The 26206-nt window shown below is 46.8% G+C and overlaps 1 protein-coding gene across 1 annotated transcript; it reads right to left on the bottom strand.

Annotated features, from left to right (window-relative positions):
- LOC123124526 (calcium-dependent protein kinase 27) lies at window positions 1-23715 on the bottom strand. The gene is made up of 7 exons (XM_044545122.1): window positions 22573-23715; window positions 22362-22505; window positions 22134-22286; window positions 21939-22054; window positions 21673-21840; window positions 415-639; window positions 1-278 (listed from the first exon to the last, which is right to left on the bottom strand). Exons 1-7 carry the CDS (start codon window positions 23507-23509, stop codon window positions 147-149), a joined length of 1875 nt encoding a protein of 624 aa, XP_044401057.1. The 5' UTR covers window positions 23510-23715; the 3' UTR covers window positions 1-146.
- Between the last annotated feature and the right edge of the window lie 2491 nt (window positions 23716-26206).

Genomic DNA, 26206 nt, shown 5'->3' with positions numbered 1-26206 from the left:
TCAGGACACGTTTTCCTTTCCTTTACTTTACAATATCACACTTCCCTTTCCTTTACAATCACATACGTATGTACAACACCACTTATCATAGTAAAAGGGGGTGGGTATACATATAGGTACACAATAGAAACACTTCTGCAACATTGTTAGCTATTTGACTTTATGTTCAAGGCATCCCTAAGACCGACACTAAGGTTATACTGATGGCCTTTCTTCCCAAAGCCTGTGGTCGATTTTTGCATCATGGCCACAAACTCATTGTAATCTATGCGTCCATCCTGCAGGAAAATTGCCCACCAAATATGTTTGTCAGATTCGAAATGCATGATTGGATGATATTTTGTTGTTATAGAAATAATCATGGTTAATAAAACTGCAAGTGTATTGTTGATTGTTTAAATTTGGTGATCTTACATTGTCCTGATCTACTTCGCCTATCATGTCCTCAAGTCGAACATCCTCAATCCCAAACTCGTCGCAAGCCTGTTGGAGCTCGTCAGCCGTGATGTATCCACTGCCATCCTTGTCAAAGTATTGGAAGGCAGCATATAGATGGTCTTCCCTCTCAACTTTGTTCAAGTGTAGAGTGGCAGCTATGAACTCTCCATAGTCTATGGTACCACTGTTGTCAATATCGGCCTTAAGAATGAAGTGAAAAAATGAAAAATTACATCACTTTTGGGTTAAAAGTAGTAGCGAAGTTAATCAATATACCAACGTTCCATCATCTTTACAATTACCATAACATGTAATACTTTGATTGATCAATACCTACTACCAAATGCAAGAACTTGACTCGTAATTATTTTGTGTGAGATGAATTAATTGTATTTTTACATGATGCATCATATTGGTTATTATGTTTGTTTGATCCCTCTCAATAATTTAAATGGAAGACTATGAGTCCTAAAGGATTATGAACTTCCTAATTAGCCAAGGCATGCACAACAGAGACCAAAAAACACAGGGCGGGCTCGGGACTTGATTTGCAGCACAAATACATTTTAATGCCGAGCTTGTGATTTAGTCTCAGCCCAAAACTAGCCCTGCCTAGCACCACGCATGAATTTTTCCATGAGAGGCCCAACAATATCGCAATAAGCAGCCAATGTTTCCTCCTCGCTTTGAAACTCCTCTCTCCCTCCCTCCCTCCCTCCCTTTCTCTCTCTATGCGTGTGTGTCTATGTGTGTGTATCTATTTTACCCCTAGCCGACAGAACACAAGCACACACACACACCCACCGACCTCTCTGCACCTTGTCACTTTGTGCCTCCGAACGTCCAGCTACTACTTTTGTCGCTATGTTTACTGCTCTTGTTGTCGATAGATCAAGATGCAAGCATGCAAGAGAAAGTGGAGAGGAATACATCCACTAAGCTGGTCTGAGTCAACAATGGGAAGATGTAACCCTCTTGTTGGTTGTGAGAAAAATGCAGATGGTGGTGTTATTGAAACCACTGAACAACCACATGTTACTCCTCCTCTTCCAAAACCATTTAAGTAAAATTGTTGGAAGAATTTCAAAAGGATTGAAAGTGTTTATGATGAGGTGATTATTGATTGTATAATATGCCAAAAGTTCTTCATGGCAATCTGAAAAATGGTAGTTATTATCTGTTAAGAGCTTCTAAAAATGTGCATCCTTGCAGTACAAATGAAGTCAACAACCGTTTTTCTGAAATTTGAAAACAGTCATGATTTTCCCTCACTGTTTGAAAAATGGAAAGTTTGATCATGAATATACCGAGTTCCAATATCCCAATTTTTTATTGGAGGTTTTCATCCATGTTCTCTTGTAGAAGAGTATTGTGATAGAACTATGATGACTAAAGCTTGTCCTGAATTCAAGAACATTAGTTGTTAACTATCAAAAAGGAAATTATGACAATGTTTGAAGAACACACGGAGAGGAGTTGATAGAGGTTATTCACACCTTTCCTAGTCGGTTCAGTTAGAAACGAGAATAAAAAATATGATGTCCCAAAGTTCTGTTGGGAATGTAAACTCGACACAAAAATCACAAAAAGCCTTAGATTCCTGTGAAATGTTTCTGAGTTGGAAACTACATTGAGAAAAACATGAAGATCCCCAGGGAGATGTAAAGACAATAGGGAAAGATGCCTCGGAGGTCACGAGGACTTGTAGCTGTACAGGTTTTGCATTTGCTTCTTCGATAGGTACTTTTCCCTAGTCCTCGATGACTAGCAATGTAGAAGCTCATCAATGACCATCATCTCAATCACAGGAGATTCAAAGAGATTAATGAGGCCGAGAATCCAAGAGGAGATCACATATAGCGAGGCCAACCACTAAAGGTGGCGAAGAAGATTATCAAGACACGACTATTGACTCGATGACACAACAATGCCTTTTGTGACATCTGCCCAAGGGGACTCACTTTGAGAGGATAGCTAAATTTTACCGGGGCTTGCACTTAGTTCTACAGGGTATCCACATGAACATTCAACGTAAATGAAAGATGATCAACACAAGTCAAGGATAGTCAACGAGAGTCCAAGAAAACCACTATGGTAAAAAAGTCAAAAGAATATGAGGGAATAAGAAAATCTAGTCTTAGATGGTGAAAAGAAGCAAAGATGGACATGTCTAGAGGAGGCCCAACTAGCTATTTCTTATTCATGAATGGGTGAGAATGATTGTCCCAGCATGATCCATAAACACCCTCGCCTTTGACTAGTACTCATAGAACCATGGACCTTTTATTACCCATGTATCCCTCCAACCTACAACCTTCAAGGGTAGCCTTGGTCATTTGTCAAGAATCAAGGCTATAAATAGTCACCCCAAGGGTATGTACTCTCATTCAATCCCACTTGAATAAACTCAATAGGAGATCCACATGCCCCCTCCCTTAGGACCAAGGTTCATGGATGCCGGGTTTCGGACTCCAAGGGACCTTCTGAGACTCGGACCATCGGGAGTCATGAGACTTCGAAAGACGCATTTTCTAAATGTTCCATGCAATGAGCACTTATATTGATGTCTCTCCTCCTCACAAAGGTCGCAGGTTGTGCTCCCATGAAGCGATTATACCTATTTACAAAACATCATTGTGTCACTTTGTCGATGTACGATGACCTTAGCTATAATATTGTTTCCATTGCAACAACAATTAATATGATTGTTCTTTGGAATTCGATCTACGAAATGCTTGAGGATTATGTATACTTTAAATGTCTCCTTTTTTATTTGCTAGGTGACATAACATATTCAAATCACATTTCTTGTGAACTCCTGGTTAATGGGATAAGCTTGCCATCATTCTTAGTTTTGTAAGACTTTCTATGATGTCACATTGGTATTTTTCGACTCAAAGTATCTGATTTCCAATAGGTACCTCAACTTTGTGTTTCATGGTGAATGCACGCTTATAGCAGGCACATGCTGTCGAGGAAATTTCAAGGCTCTAATGTTGGGTGATATGAAACAGAAGTTTGGAAAATCTTACCTTGATTATACTGAGTTCTTTTGTGTGTTGTTGTTCTTGATTTGCATTATAAACTAGGATTTATAAGAATTTGCAATAACAAATTGCATTAACCTGGAGAGGCCCAACATCGGGTTCATGAAGATAGAAATACTTTGGTCAATCTTTTTAATGAGTGCAAAGGCTTTGCTGTTAGGAATTGTTCATCCAATAGGGTTGGTATTGCACTTGTGGAAGTGAGGCAGACATATTCATTGATTACTTTCATGAGCACTAGCCAAATACACAAAGACAATTCACAGTTCTAGAGTATTTGAGCATTCTAGAGTATTAGAGTAAGTCATCTATGAGATATCTCAAGCTAGCGTTTACGGCTGGTGATATTCGTGTTGTCCCCGCCCAGAGTGTTGGTTCCGAGTAAACTCTTATTATGAGCCAAAAAAGTGATTTGTTGTTATGTCTGGTTGATTGCTATATACTTGTATACTAAACATTATAGTAGTCAAAATAATGGAAGCACAATCTTTAAAGATCCCTTCTAAAGTTGACGAGATATTATTTTCTTAATTTAACTAGTAACTACTACATTAAATGCTATAACTTATTGTTTGTTAATTTATTTATATTTTTGTACTAACTAAATTTCATCTCCTAAATATTGTATCTTGGAACTGGTGCAAATGTGTGATCTTGTAACTAGCCACTGAGGTTGGAGGCTGATGGTCGTGAAGTTTGATGTTTTAATGGTTGTGAACACAAAAACTTCAAAGATGGATGGGAACTTCGATGTGCGTAATGACAATATTTGAGCTACTTTTGTTTTATAATGTGGATGAGGTAGACATCAAGCCTGTAGTGTTGAGATTGAAGTTGTACCGGGTATGCTTGTGTTGCAACTTGGAATTTGGTTGCATATAGTTGTTTTAACTTGTTATGGTGTTCAAGATTTCAAGTTTATGTGCGTGGGATAATGTTATGATTTTGTGTTTGCACTTTTTTTCTCGAATATGCACGAGTGTGCTTATCCCTTTATAAAGGAAAAGGGGGAAAAGTCTTCCCATCAGTTTACAACGACTGTTACACGGCTTTCGCCGACCACCTCCGCAAGATCCGCCTACAGACAGAGCAACTACTCACCCACTACCCACCTTGCTAGTCATGCGAAAACTCCGTCTAGATCCCCTCCTAGAAGCCCTGCTTGTATCCATATCCTAGCCTCGCTATCGAACCGCCGCATGACATGGGTAGTGGAGGCTACCGCGCCGTTGAACACGATATCAGTTCGGTGCTTCCAGATGACCCACATGCCTAGCAGACACAGTGCTCGCATGGTTCACCATTGTTCCGTGCGTTTCCCTTGTCTAATGCACCATGGGCCTAAGTGTCGTCGTCCATTGGCTCCAACTATGGCCGACCTGTTGCCATGCTAATCCAGTGCCACACCTCCTTGGATAGGATGCAGTTCACTAAGATGATTCATTGTCTCGTCATGCTGGTCACAAAATGGGCATGCGTCCTGGTGGGGTAGTCCATGCCTCGCCAACCGGTCAGACCTCTAGCAATGGTTCTTGAAGGCCAGCAATTGTAGCGGTGCCCTCGACTTCCAAGTGAATTCAGCTGTTGGGACAACCTCCAATCCCGCAAACCTCACCACATATGCTGAGCGTGCGGAGAACTGGCCATTCTTCTCCCAAGCCTAATTGATAGCGTCTTGCACATCATTATTGAGCTGCACCGTCTCTACTCTCATCCAGAGTGTTACGAACTGTTGCAGTGCGATCTCATCCATGTCCGACACAATGTCTCACCGCCAGGCTGCATTCTCCATAGCTGCAGCCACTATTCTCGTTGTCCTAACCCTCTTTGGGACCCTGTTGCAGATCAGCGGCGCATGCTCGCCAATGCAGAATCCGTGTAACCATTGATCCTCCCAGAATAGTGTTTCCTTCCCGTCTCCTACAACCGCCGTCACCGCTGCCTAGAATAAGGCCACGAATCTTTCGGCACAGTGATAGGGAGTCCCGACCAGGGTATCGCCTTGTCTGTTCTCTAGAGCCTAGGCCATCTCACTTGCAGAGCCATATTAATCCATCGAAGGTTCAGGATTCCTAGGCCGCCAGCCCTTTTAGGCCTACAGACCATGTCCCATGCGACCGCACAAGTTCCACCATTAGCCTCCTTTTTGCCGCACCATAGGAATCCATGACATATCTTAGCCATCGCTGAAAGCGTCTTTGGAGGTAAGTCGAGTGCCAGCATCGTGTGTACTTGAATCGCGCATAGCACCGAGGTAACCAGAATTAGACACCCACTCTTTGGTAGTAATGCTGCCCGCCAGCTGGGCAGGCAGTTCGCCAGCTGGTCAACCAGACCCTAAAACTGCGCCTTCGTTTGCTTTCGAATTGTTAGAGGTAGACCCAAGTACTTGCATGGAAACGCCCCACTCGCGCAGCCCATCAAGGTACATATTGTGTGCACCTCCTCCTGAGAGCACCTGATAGCCATTGCAGCACTTCCTGTCATGTTGACGTGTAATCCCGATGCATGTCCGAATAGGTCGAAGATGGCTCTGCACACCCTGGACTCAAGCTCCACCGGCTTGAAGAAAACGATCACATCATCTGCGAACATCGAGACTTGCTGGTGCGTGCCGGAGTGGGCAAGGGGTGCTAACAAGCCTTTGGCCGCCACCAATCTGAACATGTACTACAACGGCTCCATGGAGAGAATAAAGACCATTGGGGATAACTGCACCCCTTGCCGTAGCCCTTGACAGTTAAAGATTGGCATCCCCGGTATCCTGTTTACCATGATCCTTCTCGAGGAAGTTGCTAGCAGTCTGCACAACCAGGAGATCCATCTCCTCCCAAAGCCCATCTACGTCAGCGCCTCCAGGATAAATGGCCATTGGACAGCGTCAAAAGCCTTTAAAATGTCAAGTTTCAGCATGATCGTCGGTTGTTTCAAGACATGTAAATGCCTCGCTGTGGATTGTACCACCATGAAATTGTCGTGCAGAGAGCGTCCCCGAACAAATGCACTTTGGTGGTGCCCAACGAGTTTCGGTAGGTCGTCAGTGAGTCTTGTTGCGAGAACTTCTTCAAATATCTTCACCGCTCCGTGCACTAGGCTCACTGGGCGGTAGTCTTAGATATCCACAGCCCCTTCTTTCTTTGGCAATAGGATAACAATCACTTTGTTGATGCTCGGCAGTCCCCTCATATCCCCATAGAAGAAGTCATCCAGTGCTCGCATGAAATCTAACTTGATTATGTGCCAACAAGTCACAACGAAGCGATCTGTGAACCCATCCGGCCCCGGCGCTTTGTCCATTGGCATGGACTTGATTGTCTTCTCTACCTGTTCCACCGACAAAGGCTCCTCCAGATGTGCCAAGTCCATGGAAGGAAGGCCTAGCGTATCCAAGTCGATGGTGTGATTTCTTGCCGGCGCCGAGCCAAACAAGGCCGCATAGTACTCATCCACCACCTCCGTGATGCGGTCCTGCCCAGTGACTACCTTGCCATTGTGTTGCATGGCCGTGATCATGTTCTTTTGCTGGCGATGCCATGCATGTCGATGGAAGAATTTCGTGTTCGCATACCCTCCTTCAAGCGGAGGAGGTGAGACCTCCGCCTGGCGATAGTCTGCTCTAGAGAGCTGAAGCCCAACAGCTTCCTTTTCAACACATTTCGTAGACCATGCTCTTTATCAGATAGGGGCCTCAAGTTCGCATCCATATCAAGCCTGTGTATGACTTCCATCGCAAGAGCCACTTGCAATCGCACATTCCTGATCCACTTGTCACTCCACCTCTGCGGTGCCCTTTGCGATCGCTTGTAGCTTGGTGTCTAGTGCCATGTACGCATTTCCTATGGATGGTACGGATTGCCATGCCTCAGCCACCACCTCATAGAAGCCCTCGGCCTTCGGCCAAAAAGGACTCAAACCTGAATCGGTGCCCCATCATGAAGTCCGCGTCTAAGTCCAGCAAGAGCGGGCAATGATCCGATATTAATGATCCAAGGGCAATCAGTAGGCTAACTGGAAACTTGTCCTCCCGTGAGTTAGTGACAAAACCATGGTCTAACTTCTCCATTGTAGGTTCTCGCCTCTCATTTCTCCACGTATACCTCCGCCCATTCAGGTATATCTCTTTGAGCTCAAGTCGGTTTAACAATTCCCGCAGACGAGCCATCCTCCTCCCGTTAATCAGTGTATTGCTCTTGTCCTCCGGGTTGACAATCAAGTTAAAGTCACCCACTAGAGCCCAAGGCCCCGCATGCAAGTCACAGACGTCCTTGATCTCATGGAGGAACTGCACATTTTCCGCATCTCCTTGGGGACCGTATACTCCCGTTAACCACCACATGCAGTCACTCACTCCTGCTAGAGTCACAAGCGACGTGAGCGTGTTCTCAGTTGTGTGTGGGTTTGAAAGTGCCACCACTACAAGATCCCATGCAATGAGCACACCTCCGCGTGTCCCTAGAGCTGGCAGGTAGAAAAGTTTCTCAAATTTATTTTCGAGACAATGCCAGACAATTTAGATTGTTACAACTTCCATTTTCGTCTCTTGGAAGCAAACTATGCTTTGATTAGCTGCCACCATGACTTAGTATATTGCATTCTGCCTCGCTAGAGACTTTAAGCTGTGGATGTTCCACACGAGAAGCTTCGGAGGTTGTGAAGCCATATGGAAGACCCACACAAGACCACCGAGCCGCATAGTCTACTGCCCATCAACCAAGTCCACCAGCCCATCCTGTAGTGGAAGTATCTCCTGCGACCATCCGAACAAAGCTAGGATGGTCGTGATGTGGCTGTTAGTGAGCGGCTTCTCAAACAACTTTGCATACGCTTGGAGGGCTTCCTCTCCTATGATCTCAGCTTCACTTGCCAAGCATAGCTTCCGAATGAGAACGACCTGCTACTTAGTTGCCTTAGAGCCATTGGCCTTCCCCTTGGCAATGCGAACACTACGTCGCGGCGTCGTAACCAGCGGTCTTCTTTGTCTGGGCCTCCTCGCCAGCGTTGGCTGTGCACGAGTAGTCGGCTGAGCGAGAATCGGTGTCAGCGCGTGATGTATCTCAACGCACAACTGCTCAACCTCGGAGCGTAGTGACATCGACCGGGCTGCATGTGCCTCCGGCGACACAAACTCCTGTTGCGCTGAGAGGCTAACAGTGAGCCACTTGTTTTATGTCTCCATGGGCACGTCTCCTCATGCTCGTGCAAATGGGCCATCTCCATCACAGGGCCATCCAGCAAATCCCTTATCTCATAGCTACCCACGTCCCTATCCAGGTCATGGCCCACCATCGAGGGAGTTGGCCTGGCCTCAGCAACGGCCACATGATCTTGCGGCAACAGATCCCACGAGCCAATCCTCAAACACGGCGATCTCGCTGGGCCCGCATCGTTGTGTTGCTCCTAGCTCCCGACAGCTGCCAGCCTGTCCTCACCACCTGACCGATGGCATGGCTAGTGAACAGAAGCAGGGGAGCAGTTGCCCAAGCGGTATCGAAGCTCCCTGGCGCACGAGATTTGTCGAGAAGAACAGGACAAGAGCGGGGTGGATAGGATTCCTGCTTCACGCACCCCACTTTGTGCAGAAAGTACCTGGTCGTTCATCGCTAAGTGCAGCACGCAACCTTCCTACGCAGGCCCCCATACACTTTTGGCAGGGATACGACTTTCTCCACCTGCAATAGCTGCCATGCAGCTGCCATCATCCACCTGTTCGACAGGCAGGGGTTGACGGGGACCCCCGACAGTTTGAACCACCCGATGCCCCACCGGCGGTGCCGGAGCAGTTGCCAGTAGCGATCCTAGCAACGGATGTACAGGAGCACCGCACCTAGTCTTGGAGCGCCCACATCTTGAACTGTGGCTCAGCCCGTCGTCCCGGGCATCATCTTCCGGCGGCGGCGGTGGCCCTGAAAGCACAAGTGCTCTCTGGGTGATTTTGGTAATTAATGTCAACAGATCACTTGTTGGAATAATACCTTTATCTAGTATATTTCAGATGAGTTCAATAATGGCGTGGCATGGACAAGAGGATGTGGAACCCCTTCAAATTGCAAAGGACAAAGATTGGCTCAAGGCTCAAGACTCTTCATTTTTGTTTTAGTGATCCAAAATCACATTGAGACCATAGGAAAGCCAATACTATTAAAAGGGGATGGGTGTTGCTTAATATCTACTTGCTTAAAGTTCTTAGTGATATTGCTCCAAAACCTTCAGCCACTTTCCCATTTCCACATTAGTCCAAAACCTAAAGTCAAACTCGGCCCCATCGATTTGATCTATCCAGCGCCACCGAGCTCTTTTGACATAGCCCAATGCAAAAAACCTTAGACAACTCGATCTCACCGATAGGGATCTCGGTCTCACCGAGATGGCCTTGCAAACTCGCTGTTGCCTGTTGTATGTATTTCGGTCTCACCGAAACATGCAATCGGTCCCACCGGGTTTGTCAGACCAACTCTCTGTTAGCTCATTGCTGAAATCGGTCTCACTGAGTTCATGCAATCGGTCTCACCGAGATGAGATTTTTCCCTAGCCGTAGCACATCGGTCCCACCAAATTGATCGTGTTGGTCCCATGGAGATCCATAACGTTCACATTTTGAACTGAATCGGTGTCACCGAGTTTCCTATTGGACCTGACCGACTTGGGTCAAATGTGTGTAACAGTTGGATTTTGTGTGGAGGCTATATATACCCCTCCACTCCCTTCTCTATTCAAGAGAGTGCCATCAGAACGTGCCTACACTTCCACTACTCATTTTCCGAGAGAGAACCACCTACTAATGTGTTGAAACCAAGACATTCCAATCCAACCACAAGAATCTTGATCTCTAGCCTTCCCCAAGTTGCTTTCCACTCAAATCATCTTTCCACCATAGCCAAATCTGTGAGAGAGAGAGTTCAGTGTTGGGGAGACTATCATTTAAAGCACAAGAGTAAGGAGTTCATCATCATCACACCATCTATTACCTTTTGGAGAGTGGTGTCTCCTAGATTGGTTAGGTGTCACTTGGGAGCCTCCGACAAGATTGTGGAGTTGAACCAAGGAGTTTGTAAGGGCAAGGAGATCGCCTACTTCATGATGATCTACCCGAGTGAGGCATGTCCTTCGTGGGCGATGGCCATGGTGGGATAGACAAGGTTGCTTCTTCGTGGACCCTTCGTGGGTGGAGCCCTTCGTGGACTTGCGCAACCATTACCCTTCGTGGGTTGAAGTCTCCATCAACGTGGATGTACGATAGCACCACTTATCGGAACCACACCAAAAATCTCCGTGTCTTCATTGTGTTTGCACATTCCAATCCCATCCCTTTACTTTCTTGAAATTAGCATGTTTTACTCTTTCCGCTACTTATACTATTGCCATGCTTGCTTGAAATGTATTGTGAATGCTTAAACTTGTGCTAAAACTCCATCTTAACTTGAAGAAGTTAAAAACTGCTACTTTTGCTTGTTGAGGTCTAATCACCCTCCTCTAGGCACCTCTTCTCAATCCTTTCAATTGGTACCAAACCTTTGCTCTCCATTGCTTTGGTTTAATCACCATTCAAGGAAGATGGATGTGTCTACAATTGGGAGTATTAGATGTAGAGTGCCTATTCTTGATGGCGAGTTCTATAGTGCTTGGAAAAATGAGATGCTTGAGATTTTCAATGGATATAATTTGAACAAGTATATTACTAGCCCTTGTGTGCCTCCTAATTATCCCTTGCATCCTACCCCCGATGAGTATCTTGACATGACTCGCAATCTTAGAGCTATTGATCTTATCATTAGAGGATTGCCTAGAAATTTGCTTGTATGCTTGCCTACATTTGAATGTGCTTATACTATATGGAGATATCTTGAGGAACGATTTCCAAACTATTCTTTGAAAAATCTAGATGAGATTCTTCAAAAGTCCATTGCTTTTCATAAAATGAGTCCTAGTGATCCTAAATTTGGTGACTATTTATTTCAGCTTCGTGACCTCAGCGTGCCAAAGGAGATGTTGGAGTCATTAGCGGCATCATCTCACAGGTCATTAGAATTCATAAAGATGCACATTGTCATGGTCATAAATCTAATGAATCACTCTCTCTAGGTGATGATCAATCACAAGACGATGTTGAACATGGATATTATGACGAGGATGATGATAGTGACTTTGATCTTGATGAGTCGATGAGACACTTTGGTCTTATGACTAACCTTCATGGTTACATGGCTGGAGGAAAGAAATGGGTTCTTGATAGTGGATGTACCGATCACATGAATTGAGACAAGGATATGTTTCGTGAGCTTGCTGAGAATGACGGCCCCCGAAAGTATGTCACTTTTGGTGATAACTCAAAGGTAAGGTGGTTGGCCTTGGTAAGGTGGCCATCTCACATGACAGCTCCATCCAAAATGTTATGCTCGTTGAATCTCTTGGCTACAATTTACTTTCCGTGTCTAGGCTAGCCGATTTTGGTTTCAATGTTCTATTCACTGAAGTAGATTGCTAAGTGTTTCTAAGAGATAATCATAATACGGTCTTTACTGGTATGCGTAGAGGTGATCTATATATTGTTGATTTCACTAAAAAGGCTCAACCTAAAACTTTCTTAATTGCTAAGTCTTCTAAAGGTTGGTTGTGGCATAGAAGTTTAGGTCACGTGGGCATGTGAAATCTTGATAAGCTTATTAAAGGTGATCATATCCTTGGTGTTAAAGATGTCATATTTGACAAGGATAGACTTTGTAGTGCTTGTCAAGCAGGAAAACAAGTTGGAGGAAGTCATCCCGTGAAGAACATCATGACTACGAGAAGACCACTCGAGCTACTTCATATGGATCTTTTTGGTCCCAACGTCTACAAGAGTCTCGGTGGTAACTCGTTCAGATTGGTCATTGTTGATGATTTTTTAAGATTTACGTGGGTGTTCTTTCTTGATGATAAATCGTAGGTCCAAAAGATCTTCAAGAACTTTGCTAGGAAGACCCAAAATCAATTTGAAGTGAAGAACAAGAAGGTTCGGAGCGACAACGGAACGGAGTTCAAGAACGCCAATGTGGATACCTTTCTTGACGAAGAAGGGATTTCACATGAGTTCTCGGCTACGTACACACCTCAACAAAATGGATTTGTTGAGAAGAAGAACCGGACACTTATTAAGATGTCAAGAACGATGCTTGAAGAATACAAGACGCCAAAACACTTTTGGGCGGAAGCGGTTGAGACAGCTTGTCATGCAACAAATCAACTATATCCTCACAAGCTTCTCGGCAGGACGGCATATGAGCTTCTCACCGGTACAAACCCCAAGTTGGATACTTCCGAGTATTTGGCTCAAAGTGCTACATTCTTGATAAGCATCGTCGTTCGAAATTTGCCCCTAAATCTCATGAAGGTTTCCTACTCGGTTATGGCTCAAACTCTCACACTTACCGTGTCTACAACAATTTCACCCGAAAGGTTGAAGAGATGGTAGATGTGAAGTTTGATGAATCTAACGGCTCGCAAGTAGAGCAATTGCCAATTGATGTAGGAGATAAAGATCCCTCGGAAGCAATTCAAGACTTGTCTATTGGCAAGATTCGCCCAATGTAGGTGAAGGAGAGTACCTCGTCCGTTCAAGTGGAAGCCTCAACTTCACGACAAGGTGAACCACAAGTTCACTTGGAGGCATCCACAAGTGGAACACGTCAAGACGAAGGTAATGAGGAAGTACAACAAGATGAACCTCATCGACCTCCTTCTCCACCTCCACAAGAGAACAACAACGCCAACAACAATGAAGAAGAACAAGAAGAAGACAATGAAGAGGATGTTCCACCCCGACCCAAACAAAATCTCTTACAAGTTAGAGCAAGAGTCTCGAGAGACCATCCCGTCGAACAAATCTTTGATGATATTCAAATCGGGAGAATTACTCGCTCTAAAACTCGTTTGGCTAACTTTTGTGAACATTACTCATTCATTTCTAGTATTGAACCTATGACGGTTGAAGAAGCTCTTGATGATCCGGATTGGGTGAACGCCAAGCATGAAGAGCTACATAACTTCGAAAGGAATCAAGTGTGGACATTGGTAGAAAAGCCGGACAACAACCAAAATGTCATTGGAACCAAGTGGGTGTTTCGGAATAAGCAAGATGAGGATGGACAAGTTGTACGCAACAAGGCCCATCTCGTCGCCCAAGGCTACACTCAAGTCGAAAGTCTCGATATGGTGAGACATATGCCCCTATTGCTAGACTTGAGTCCATACGCATCTTACTTGCTTATGTCAATCACCATGATATCACGTCATACCAAATGGACATTAAAAGTGCTTTTCCAAATGGTGAAATTGAGGAGGAAGTCTATGTTAGACAACCTCCCGGTTTTGTTAATCCCAAGAAACCTAATCATGTTTACAAACTTCACAAAGCTCTTTATGGTCTTAAACAAGCTCCTAGAGCATGGTATAAATGCTTGACTAAGTTTCTTATTGAAAAAGGCTTTGAAATTGGGAAAATTGGTTCTACACTTTTTACTAAAAGGGTTAATCATGAACTATTTGCGTGCCAAATTTATGTGGATGACATCATATTTGGTTCGACTAACCCACATTTTAGTGAAAAGTTTGGAAGGCTAATGTCAGAGAAGTTTGAGATGTATATGATGAGTGAACTCAAATTCTTTCTTGGTTTGCAAGTCAAGCAAACTAAGGAGGGTACCTTTGTTTCCCGAACAAAGTATACAAGGACTTATTCAAGAAGTTCAACATGCAAGAAAGAAAGGTATCAAAACACCCATGCCTATAGTGGACATCTTGACTTGACTAAGGATGGCAAACCGGTTGACCAAAAGGTTTACCGCTCTATGATTGGTTCATTGTTATATCTATGTGCCTCCCATCCCGATAATATGCTAAGTGTGTGCATGTGTGCACGATATCAAGCGGCCCCTAAAGAATGTCATCTTAAGGCTGTGAAAATGATAGTGAGATATTTAATTCATACACCAAACTTTGGCATTTGGTATCCTAAGAGGTCTTATTTTGATCTTGTTGGATACTCCGACTCGGACTATGCCGGTGACAAGGTTGATAGAAAGTCCACTTCGGATACTTGTCAATTTCTTGGTAGATCTCTTGTATCTTGGTCCTCCAAGAAACAAAACTCGGTATCCTTATCCACCGCCGAAGTGGAATATATTGCCGCCGGATCATGTTGTGTTCAATTACTTTGGATGACCCAAACCCTTAAGGATTACGGGATATATGTGAAACATGTTCCATTGCTTTGTGATAATGAAAGTTCTATTAATTAAGATTGCTCACAATCCCGTGCAACATTCTCGAACTAAGCATCTTGAAGTTCGTCATCATTTCATTTGAGATCATGTTGCTAAAGGAGACATCAATCTTAAGCATGTTCGAACCGATAAGCAATAGGCGGATATATTCACCAAACCGCTTGATGAGAAAGTATTTTCCCGTTTGAGAGGTGAATTGAATATTGTTGATGCCTCAAACTAGGAGTAGAAACTCCATTTGGATACATGCAAGGCACGAGGCTTTTTGACTAATCCTTGATATTTCTCTTATGATGATGATCATATGTCTTGGATCTATACTTGTACCCTTGCATGTTATCTAACCCTTGTAGGTACTTGGATGAGCCCAAATCTGTGAGATTGCAAGTCACTCACATCTTGAGCAATCTCTACATCACCAAGTTTCTACTATATGGTTATTGAATTCAAGGAAGCATGAATCCACTCGACATATCCTTTGACAATTTCTATATATCAAATTTCATTTGGTATCAAGTTTCATGATTGTCATTTTGGATACACAAATGCTTGTCCTTGCAAGACTAACCCATGTAGGAATATGGACTCAAACTATAAGTGGTATCATCCTTGAGCATCCAACACAAGTTTGACTACATCACAAATATCAACACCACCCAAGGTATGTTATTCCATCTTAGAGAAACTTTACTCCAAGTCATGAGTCAAAGCAACTCTACAAGATGAGAATACATCAAAGTGCTTAAACGAAAAATGGTAACTCCATTTTGAGCTTAAACGATGAGTATGACCTACGATCAAGTGTTATCACTTGACTCATCAGTCAATATACTCTAACATAGGTGACTTTGTCGCCGACCCCTTCTAGATGAAGTTCCCTAGTGTTTCTTTGTTTTGTGTTTTGCGTATGTCTTTTGCCATCTTGTTTCCCCTTTTCAAAAAAAAATAAAAACTTCATCTAGATCTCTTTCCTTTTGTATATTTTCTCTGTATTTTATGCATCTAATTCATTGCAAATCTTTCAGTAAATTCCTTGCAAATCTTTGTGAGATTTCAATTGTCAAGTGAGCTGAGCTAACAAAACTTTTCCTCTGCATTGAACTCGGCCTCACCGATTCAAGCCTATCAGCTAGACCGAACTACAGGGATTACTTGTAGATAGTTCATCAAAACAACCGACAGGGAATAACCCGGTCTGACCAATATGCATCATCAATGACACTGCCAACTCGGTGTCACCGATGAAAACGGATCGGCGTTACCGATTTCACTACTGAGAAAACTTTTTTCCATTGCAAATTTCATTTCTTCTCCAGCTCCACTCGATGATTCTTATCCTCTACCCACATCTTAAACTACGTGCTGCTTTGTAGTGTGTCTCAAGGACCAGACCTACTGGACTCATGCTCCAGAAGATCTCTTCTTGGAAATTGATTTCAAAGAGGGAGAGAGAGCACATCAAAGCTTATCACATGGGAGATGCTTATTAACACTAGTGGAGAGAAGTCACATGTCTTTAAGAGGGGAAAGACATGTTAATATACCGTTGACTGTACCATTTTCTTGCTCTGATTTTCTCTTACCCTACCTTCTCCCATTATCCAATATCATATTCAGGGGGAGAAAGAGTTCATATCTAGGGGAAGAAAATCTTTGGAATTCATTGCATATCTTTAATCTTTGGGGACATGTCTATATCCAAATAGGGTACTAAGTGCTCACCCATTACATGGCATCCCAGTCTTGGTACTCTTGTGGTTTCCTAAAATTGCTTTAATTAGAGTGTTCTTGTGTTATCCAACCCCGTTTCCTCAAGTTCACCTCTTCTAAAGCCAGCTCAATACCACAAGGTAAGTATATGCATCACACTCATGTGCATGATGATCTCTTCCTGCTGCACATATAGTTTGCAAGAAGAATTCATGAACATGAAGGTACACTTCCTTTATTTAAAGCATTTGCTCTGATGTATATAGCCAAGATACATGTACTCATTGCCTGCTATGACATGCTTATGCATTCACATGCTCTTACATTCTAACTTTACATGATTGCATATATGTAGGAGGAGCCTATGCTGTTACATGTCTTTCCAAAGCTTTACTTGTTACTCTTCATATCGTTACCTAAAGCTTTGATGTATGTTGTCATCAATTACCAAAAAGGGGGACATTGAAAGCACAAGTGCTCCGTAGGTGATTTTGGTAATTAATGTCAACATATCTCTTGTTGGACTAATACCTTTATCTAGTATATTTCACATGAGTTCAACAATGGCGTGGCATGGACAAGAGGATGTGGAACTCCTTCAAAATGCTAAGGACAAAGATTGGCTCATGGCTCAGGACTCTTCATTTTCATTTTAGTGATCCAAGATCACATTGAGTCCATAGGAAAGCCAATACTATTAAAGGGGGATGAGGTGTTTCTTAATGATCTACTTGCTTAAAGTGCTTAGTGATATTGCTCCAAAACCCTTAGCCACTTTCTCATTTCCACATTTGTCCAAAACCTAAAGTCAAACTCGGCCCCACCGATTTGACTACCCGGCGCCACCGAGTTCTTTTGACATAGCCACTGCTAGAAACCCTAGACAATTCGGTCTCACCGATATGGATCTCGGTCTCACCGAGATGGCCTTGCAAACTCTCTATTGCATGTTGTAAGTATTTCGGTCTCACCGAAACATGCAATCGGTCTCACCGAGTTTGCCTGACCAACTCTCTGTTAGCTCATTGTTGAAATTGGTCTCACCGAGTTCATGCAATTGGTCTCACCGAGATAAGGTTTTGCCCTAGCGCTAGCACATCGGTCCTAGTGAATTGATCATTTCGGTCCCACCGAGATTCCTAACGTTCACATTTTGAACTGAATCGGTCTCACCGAGTTCTTCTATTCGGTCTAACCGAGTTGGGTCAAATGTGTGTAACGGTTGGATTTTCTTTGGAGGCTATATATACCCCTCCACCCCCTTCTCTATTCAAGAGAGAGCCATCAGAACGTGCCTACACTTTCACTACTCATTTTCTGAGATAGAACCACCTACTCATGTGTTGATACCAAGACATTCCAATCCAACCATAAGAATCTTGATCTCTAACCTTCCCCAAGTTGCTTTCCACTCAAATCATCTTTCCACCATAGCCAAATCTGGGAGAGAGAGTTGAGTGTTGTGGAGACTATCATTTGAAGCACAAGAGAAGGAGTTCATCATCATCACACCATCTATTACCTTTTGGAGAGTGGTGTCTCCTAGATTGGGTAGGTGTCACTTGGGAGCCTCCGACAAGATTGTGGAGTTGAACCAAGGAGTTTGTAAGGGCAAGGAGCCTACTTCGTGAAGATCTACTCGAGTGAGGCAAGTCCTTCATGGGCGATGGCCATGGTGGATAGACAAGGTTGCTTCTTCATGGACCCTTCATGGGCGGAGCCCTCCGTGGACTCGCGCAACCATTACCCATCATGGGTTGAAGCCTCCTTCAACGTGGATGTACGATAGCACCACCTATCGGAACCACGCCAAAAATCTCCATGTATTCATTGCGTTTGCACACTCCAATCTCATCCCTTTACTTTCTTACAATTAGCATGCTTTACTCTTTCCGCTGCTTATACTCTTACCATGCTTGCTTGAAATGTATTGTGAATGCTTAAACTTGTGCTAAAACTCCACCTTAACTTGACGAACTTAAAAACTGCTACTTTTGCTTGTTGAGGGTCTAATCACCCCCTCTAGACACCTTTTCTCGGTCCTTTTTGGCCCCAAGTCTGCGGACCTGCGCGCAAACGCCGAGGCCTCCTGGAAGATCTCCAAGGGGTACCACAGGATGTTGGCGGCCCCATCATCGTGCCTGATGGACCGGCGCCCCTGCTGCTCAACCACCAGAATGCGGGGAGGAGGAATTGCGCTAGGTCGTCAGTGCGTAGCCAGACGCGAAACACTAACATGTCGTCTCGCCGTACAATCCGCCACCTTGACCACAACTCCCAACCCCTAGAGAACTGCTTCCGCCGCACGACGGGTTCAAGCATTCGCCAGAATGCCACGCAGAGCCAGTGGCACTATGACCGGAATTCTGATGCTACTGGCTTGCGCCTGGCGCAGCCAGGGGCATAGCGAGAGCGTGAACTACGCCGCCATAACACGGCCTCCGTCCACCAACCGGTTGCGCATGGGCACGTCCAGGCACAGGACCAAGAAGTCCGCCAGGAAGTATGCACGGATGGACATATCCTGCGGCCTGATCTGGAATTCCGCGTGGATCGCTACCGCCGCCACTGCCGGCCGCGGGCCAACCACCGTGACTAGCACTGCCCAGGCATGTTCTGCTTCCAGCTCACGCAGGTCCGCGGCCGCCTCCAGGAAGCAACAGTCCGCCGGGTCTTGACGATCCCTTGCATCCGAAGATACCGGCTCGAACGGCACCGAGATTCGAGGCTTCTCAACGCTGCCGGTCGAAGACCCACATGCCACCTGACACCACAATGACCCGAATCGAATTGTGCTGGTTGGGGGTGGACCCGGAGGCGGGGGAGGCAGAGCATCCGAGCCCGGCCCGATGGGGGTGAGCCGCACGACTCCAGGGGGAGGCGGCGGCGACAATGTCGTGCTGGCTGGCGAGTGGGCCAGGCGCCCGTGGGTGGCCGCCGCAACCGTCCCAGGGCGAAGCGCCGGCGTGGGCGCACGGGTTGGGTAACCGGGGATGCGCTGCGCGGCCGCGTACAACCCCGTGAGATGTGGTTGATGCTGCCGCAGCGGACATATCTGGTTGGGCTTTTGCATTCCGTGGAGATGTGGCCGTCGTCGCTGCACAGTTGTAGCAACAGCCATAAAGCTTAGCGGGAAGGAGCGAGTCCGGCCGGGGCCGAGCTGTGGGCAGGTTGCTTTGCCTTTGGCGGTGAAGCGGCCAGCGGAGGGGGTGGGGCGCAGCCGGGCGGCTTTGTTGTGGCGGCTCGTCTTGACTTGACACGGAGCGACCGCCGGTGCCGGGGCAGGGGTGCGGGAAGGACCAGCCGCCACGGCGTTGCCCTGCACAATCGGGCCGACGGCCGTGCCGAGGACCGCAGACATGATGATAGAGCGCAGCTGTGGCCGCGCCGGGGGAGCGGGGGAAGGCGGGCCGGACAATGACGAGCCCGATGAGCCTGAGAGAGAGAACCGGGAGGCCATGCGCGCGGTGAGTGGGCACCGTCTCTGGAGCGGAGGGCGGCGCGGGGGGTGGCCGCCGGAGCCGGAGCGGCTATCGGCGCGTCGCGCGGCTAGGGAGAGGAAGAGGGAATCACACAAAAAGTAAGTATGTACTTGTGATGATGTTGATAGACCAACAAATTATCCCCTGTGTTTGCACTTAGAACAGTTGTGTGATGCATATGCTTGTTGAACCGTGAATACATGCATGTTGAATATTTTTTTGGAACGAAGGCTCAAGGGGGAGCCCGGCTTTGAATTAACGAAGCCATCAACCGGCCAGGATTACACAAGGCCACCTAGCGATAGCGACCGAAAGATACAATGGAGCTTAATGGACAGCTAACAATGCAACACACACTAGAGCAGAAAGAAAATACATGAAGAGCCCTGCTAGTAGTGTCGAAGCCTACTGCACATAGTCAGCAGAGAGAGGAGTAGCAGAGAAGCCTCGATGATCAGCCGAAGGCCAGAGAAAGGTGTGAACTGTCTGAACCCAAGGGCAAGGGAAGAACATCGCTCCCAACGCCGAAGAGGAACCCTTTCCTCTCGCCTAGGCTCGAAGGCGCCGCACCGTCGAATCGTTGGCGCTCACCTGAGAACTAGAGCAGACGCCAGCCGGATCCCCATCGCAGACAAGTTGCACAGCCCTCGCCACGCCGCAGGCACACACCACAGCTGCACTGCCACCTCTCCTGAATAACCAAGAGCAGAAGGATAGCCGTCGGGAGGTCGCCGAAGAAGAAAGCTGCAGAGGCCAAGAGGCGGAGCAGGGGAGCACCAGGTCCCGTTCCATGGCCGCAAGAAGGACTCTTGCAGGAACGAGCACCCTCCACAGAAAAAAGCAAACTTGGCCTCGCAGCCGACGGACGCCCACCAACCACCTCATCCCTCTCCCAAAGAACCAGACACCCAAGACGGCGCCTCCAACAAGGACGCGACGCACTAGGCGCTGCCGCCGGCCAACCCGAGACGGGCTTTGGGTTTTCACCCGGGGTCTGGAACGGGGGTGAAGAGGAGAGCCCTCGACGGCGCTTCCAGCGAAGAACACAACGCGCACACGCGCTGTCGCCGTCGTGACCGAAGGGCCAGCCAAGGGTTTCCCCCGGGCTCGAACCTGAGCACCCGCACCCCACCAGCACCGGATCTGGCGACCAGAGTCGCAGAAGGGTATGACCGGCGGGGAGGAGAGAGCAGGGGAGGAGGGCGCCTGACCTTCAGATCTGGGGCAGAGGGACTCTGCGCCGCGACCGCCCGCCGTATCCTCGCTGCCCGGGCAGCTGAGGATGCCGACCACCTCTTCCTGCGCGCGCCGCCAGTCGCGGAGGCAGCGCCGCCTTGCCGTCCGGGGCTGCTGCCCTGGCTTCCAGGTCCTTCGCGGGGGCACGAAGCAAACGCAGCACCTCACCGCCACCTTCATCGACGACCCAGCAGGCTTGCCTGTCGATCCCCTCGGGTGGCGGCGAGGAGGGGCTGGGAACGCATGTTGAATATATGTTGTTGTTCTTTTATTTGAACCTTGCTTGCCGACCTCCTTTTTAGATTGCCGAATGTTCTACTACAATGATGATTCCGTCGTAACCAACCGGCTTTTGGTCGGGCATTGGGCTTTATTGACGGGCTTGTGTTTTAGTAAACGCTTGGTCTTTCGCACGCCCAGCCCGGGGATTGGCTTGATATTTTTTAGCAAAAAAAGGGTTCTAGAACGATATATGTCAAGATGTGAGGGGAGGAAGCTTACAGCCTGCATGAGCTGAGATATGTCCGACTCCTTCATGTTGGCGCCCACCCTCTCCAGTCCAGCCTTGAGCTCCTCGTAGTTGATCTGCCCGCTATTGTCGGTGTCCATCATCTTGAACATCTCCTTGAGCCCTGCAATCTCCTCCTCTGATAAGTTCTCGGCAATCACCTGCAGGCGCGCAGCCACAAATCTCCTCAATTCCCAGACTCACATGGATACGGTGGCCTTATACTAGCATAGATGATGGCAATGACACCGGTGCTCACTCTCAATGCCATCTTCTTGAGCTTGTTCATCGCCGAGAACTGCTTCAGGCGGGAGAGAACCGCCGAGTCGAGCGGCTTGTCGGGTGCCTCTCCGCTCATCTGCAGCCACGGGTGGCCTGCATGCAGCATAGAACATTTGCAAGATGTCAGTAGGTCTAGGTCTAAGTGCAACGCGACGGCGGCGAGCGGACTGACAGAGGACTTGGTGCGCGGTGAGCCGCTTCTTGGGGTCCCTGACGAGCACCTTCCGGAGGAGGTCCTTGGCGCCCTCCGACACGCTGGGCCACGGGTCCGACTCGAAGTCCAGCGTGCCGTTCAGCACCTGCTCGAATATCCCCTGCTCTGTCTCTGCAATCCATGGCAAAAAGCATGTTGTGCCGCGGTTTCAGAGCTGCATATGTGACCGGCATGACATGAGTCTACCTGCCCAGAATGGAGGCACGCCGCATAGCAGGATGTACACGATGACGCCGGCGCTCCACACATCAGCGTCCTGGCTGTAGCTCTTCTTGAGCACCTCCGGCGCCACGTAGTACGGGCTCCCCACAACGTCGCTGAACATCTCGCCTGCACCAAAATTCCTGCCTCAGCTCACTGCTCAGGCTTGAGGTCAATTGTATTCATGGAGGTTTACCTGGTCGGAAGAACATGGAGAGGCCGAAGTCGATGGTCTTGAGCGCCGCGTCCTCCTCATTACCCACGAAGAGGAAGTTCTCAGGCTTGAGGTCGCGGTGCATTACGCCCAGCGAGTGGCACGACTCGACGACGGCCACGATGACACGGGCGAGCTCGGCAGCCTGCCGCTCGGTGTAGTGCCCCCTGCGCACGATCCGGTCGAACAGCTCCCCGCCGGCGCACAGCTCCATCACAACGTGCACCGCTACCGCGTCCTCATAGGCTCCCCGGATGGAGATAATGTTCGGGTGGCCGGCGAGGTGGTGCATGATCTGGATCTCCCGCCGCACGTCCTCCACGTCCTCGTCGGTGATGAGCTTCCGCTTGGCGATGGACTTGCACGCGTACTCCAGACCAGTTGCCTTGTCCACGCACAGGTACGTCGTGCCGAACTGCCCCTGCCCCAGCTTCCGGCCGAGGCTGTATTTGTCCTTGAGGTTGTCGGTCTTACGCCGGAGGACCGACTGCACCTGCAGCCCGGCACTCGAGATGCGCTTGATGTGCCCCGACGGCTTCTTGGGCCGCGACTGCTGTCTCGGCTGCGGCTGAGCCGGCTGCGATGACGGCTGCTGCTCCGACGGAGGAGGAGGAGGAGGGGTATTGGCCTCTTTCTCCGCTGGCTGAATGTGCTGTTGGGGGGGCGGTCTCGCCGGTTCGGAGATGACGATGGGAGCTGGAGGGGCCGTAGGGGTTGGCTCAGGCGTAGGCGGCTTGACCTCGGGGGGAGGAGCAGAGGCGGTGGGCTGTACAACGGGGACGGAGCGGGAGGTGGTGGTAGGCTCGGAGGGGCTACTCGAGGGAGCGGCGGAGCGGTTGCGCCAAATGGAGCCGGAGATGGTGCTGAAGAAGCCGTTCTTGGCGAAGCTGCGGCGCGCGTCGACGCAGACGTTGCCCATCGGGCGCGTGCTGCGGCGGCAGCGGCGGCGAACGATGACGACGGCGATCAGAGCACAGGGTCTGTCCTCCGCTGTATGAGTGGCATGGCCACGGCAGCGGCGGCGGAACGGGGCGCGTTCCGCCGGGAAACAACGACCAATGTCGGAAGCGGAGAGGCGTGGGTTATTGGTGGTCTCGGTTCGTGGGAGAAGATAGCCGGGGAACAAACAGGAGCTAAAATTGGAAAGTGAGAGGAGAAAGAAACAGAGTGGTAGCAGGAAAACACTAATTTTGGAGGGAAATGAGGGAGGATGCGGTTAACAACTCAACTGTGAGGCCTTGTACAATGGGCGATGCTAAGAGAGGTGCTTAGAAAAATAAACCGAATTTTTCTGAAGCACCGGTGCCTATTTCTACAGGAGAGACGCTTAGGCACCGGTGCTTCAGAAAAGCCTGATTTATTTTTCTAAGCACTTTCCCTAAGCACCTCTCATTGTACAAGGCCTGATAACGCGCGTGAGATTGGTGTGAGCGTGGGACGAGTTTGCTCATATTTGCGTCTCGCTGTCATAATTGTATGTGCTTGTGGGAAATACACTTTGCTTTCTGGTTGTATATCTATCCTATATAGATTTTTTTAATAATTACACAAAAAGCTTTAGAATAAACTTAACTTACTTGCGCACTAGTATATAAATTAAAAAACAACAACATTGACTTCATAGCGAAAAAAACAACATCTCTTTGCTATTATAGGTCACTATTCATGTTATTTTGATAAAAAGTTATTTTTTTAAGAAGTCAAAGAGGAATTTTCTTTCTTTGGAACTTTTCTCACGAGTATAATCAAAGGTCAAGTTTATTTTAAAAAAAAATTCAATTTTTTTGACTTTTTGTTGAATTACTAAAAAAATGCATATAGAGTACATATGTATCCATAAACCAAACATTCGCGTCCATGTCCTTCTTCATTAATCAAGGACAAGTCTAGCCAGTGGCCGATTTTTCGCTAGTCGTTCCCAGCCGCCGGCCTAAAATAAATTTTTTTGATCCCCTAATCTATAAAAGGTACTCCCTTCGTCCCGTAATGTAAGACGTTTCTTGACTCTAGTGTAGTATAAAAGAACGTCTTACATTATGGGGCGGAGGGAGTAATAATTTGTCCTCTCTAATTGATATAAGAAAAGAATTCTAGTAATTCACATATTACTCCCTCCGTCCTGAAATGTAAGACGTTTTTTGACACCATCGTAGTGTAAAAAACCGTCTTATATTTTGGGATGGGGAAGTAGAAAAAGTATTACGTAAACAAAAAGTATTACTAAAGTATCCATGTGAACAGGTGTGAATGTATGTAATTCGAGTCTTCAAATTTTTAAAAAGTCATAACTTTTAAACCGCGTGTTGGAGTTAAGATATGTTTTCATCGTTGGAACCCTCGCGCTCTTCGCAACTAGATCCCACATAGGTATGTTTTGACAAACTTTTTTGTGTGTAATTTAGTCTTTGTTTAGTGCAACTGTTTAACTGTCGATGTGCAACTAACTAACAGTCGATGTATAACTTTTTTCTCTAACCATGGACATGTGTAACTAGCTAACCATGGACATGCCACCGAGAGTGTGAACTCCAAGGTCGTGCGTGAGCACCTACCGCAGCAGTACATGTGCAACTATGCGGACGAGAGTGTGCAAATCCGTGGCCACACATGTGCGACTATGCCGACGAGAGTGTGCAACTCCGCGGCCGTGCGTGAGCTAGTGCGCCAATGAGAGTTTGCAACTTCATGGTCATGTGTGTTTGACTATCCTGTCACTCAGGTGCAACTCCCCCAATGTTATGTAAACTACTATGCCGGCGAGAGTGTGCAACTCCCGCAGGAAAGTGAGTGGGCTCCTATGCCGATGAAAATGTGCAACTTTGCACCCGTGCGTGTGCAACAATGTGAGCAAGATTGTGCAACTCCGCTGTCACGCACGTGTGACTATGCCGACGAGAGTGTACAAATCTTCAAGGATGCTCGTAAGTTTGTCTTGTCTTGTGATAAATGCCAGAGAATTGGCAATATTGGTAGACATCAGGAAATGCCTATGAATTATTCACTTGTTATTGAACCATTTGATGTTTGGGGCTATGATTATACACATATTTTAGTTGTTGTTGATTACGTCACTAAGTGGGTAGAAGCTATTCCAACTAGTAGTGCTGATCATAACACTTCTATTAAGATGCTTAAAGAAGTTATTTTTTCCGAGGTTTAGAGTCCCTGGATATTTAATGACTGGTGGTGGTTCACATTTTATTCATGGTGCTTTCCGTAAAATGCTTGCTAAGTAAGGTGTTAACCATAGAATTGCATCTCCATATCATCCTCAGTCTAGTGGTCAAGTAGAACTGTGCAATAGAGAAGTTAAAATGATTTTTGCAAAAGACTATTAATAGATCTAGAAAGAATTGTTCTAAGAATCCTATGGGTATGTCTCCATATAAAATGGTTTATGGAAAAGCATGTCACTTACCTCTCGAACTAGAACATAAGGCATATTGGGCTATTAAAGAGCTCAACTATGATTTCAAACTTGCCGGTGAGAAGAGGTTATTTAACATTAGCTCGCTTGATGAATGGAGAACCCAAGCCTATGAGAATGCCAAGTTGTTTAAAGAAAAAAAGTTAAAAGATGGCATGACAAAAGGATACAAAAGCGTGAGTTTAACCT

The sequence above is a fragment of the Triticum aestivum genome, chromosome 5D (genome assembly GCF_018294505.1).
Source record: "Triticum aestivum cultivar Chinese Spring chromosome 5D, IWGSC CS RefSeq v2.1, whole genome shotgun sequence".
NCBI classification, from domain to species: Eukaryota; Viridiplantae; Streptophyta; class Magnoliopsida; order Poales; family Poaceae; genus Triticum; species Triticum aestivum.
This window is presented reverse-complemented; position numbering and strand designations above follow the sequence as displayed.

What these genes read in the sequence shown, in the direction of transcription:
- LOC123124526 (XM_044545122.1), bottom strand. Translation starts at nt 23,509, where the DNA reads ATGGGCAACGTCTGCGTCGACGCGCGCCGCAGCTTCGCCAAGAACGGC. An exon ending in CTCCATGTTCTTCCGACCAG is followed by an intron (nt 22,506 to 22,572) that starts GTAAACCTCCAT and finishes ATTTTGGTGCAG; the next exon opens with GCGAGATGTTCAGCGACGTT. An exon ending in TATCTCAGCTCATGCAGGCT is followed by an intron (nt 640 to 21,672) that starts GTAAGCTTCCTC and finishes TTCATTCTTAAG; the next exon opens with GCCGATATTGACAACAGTGG.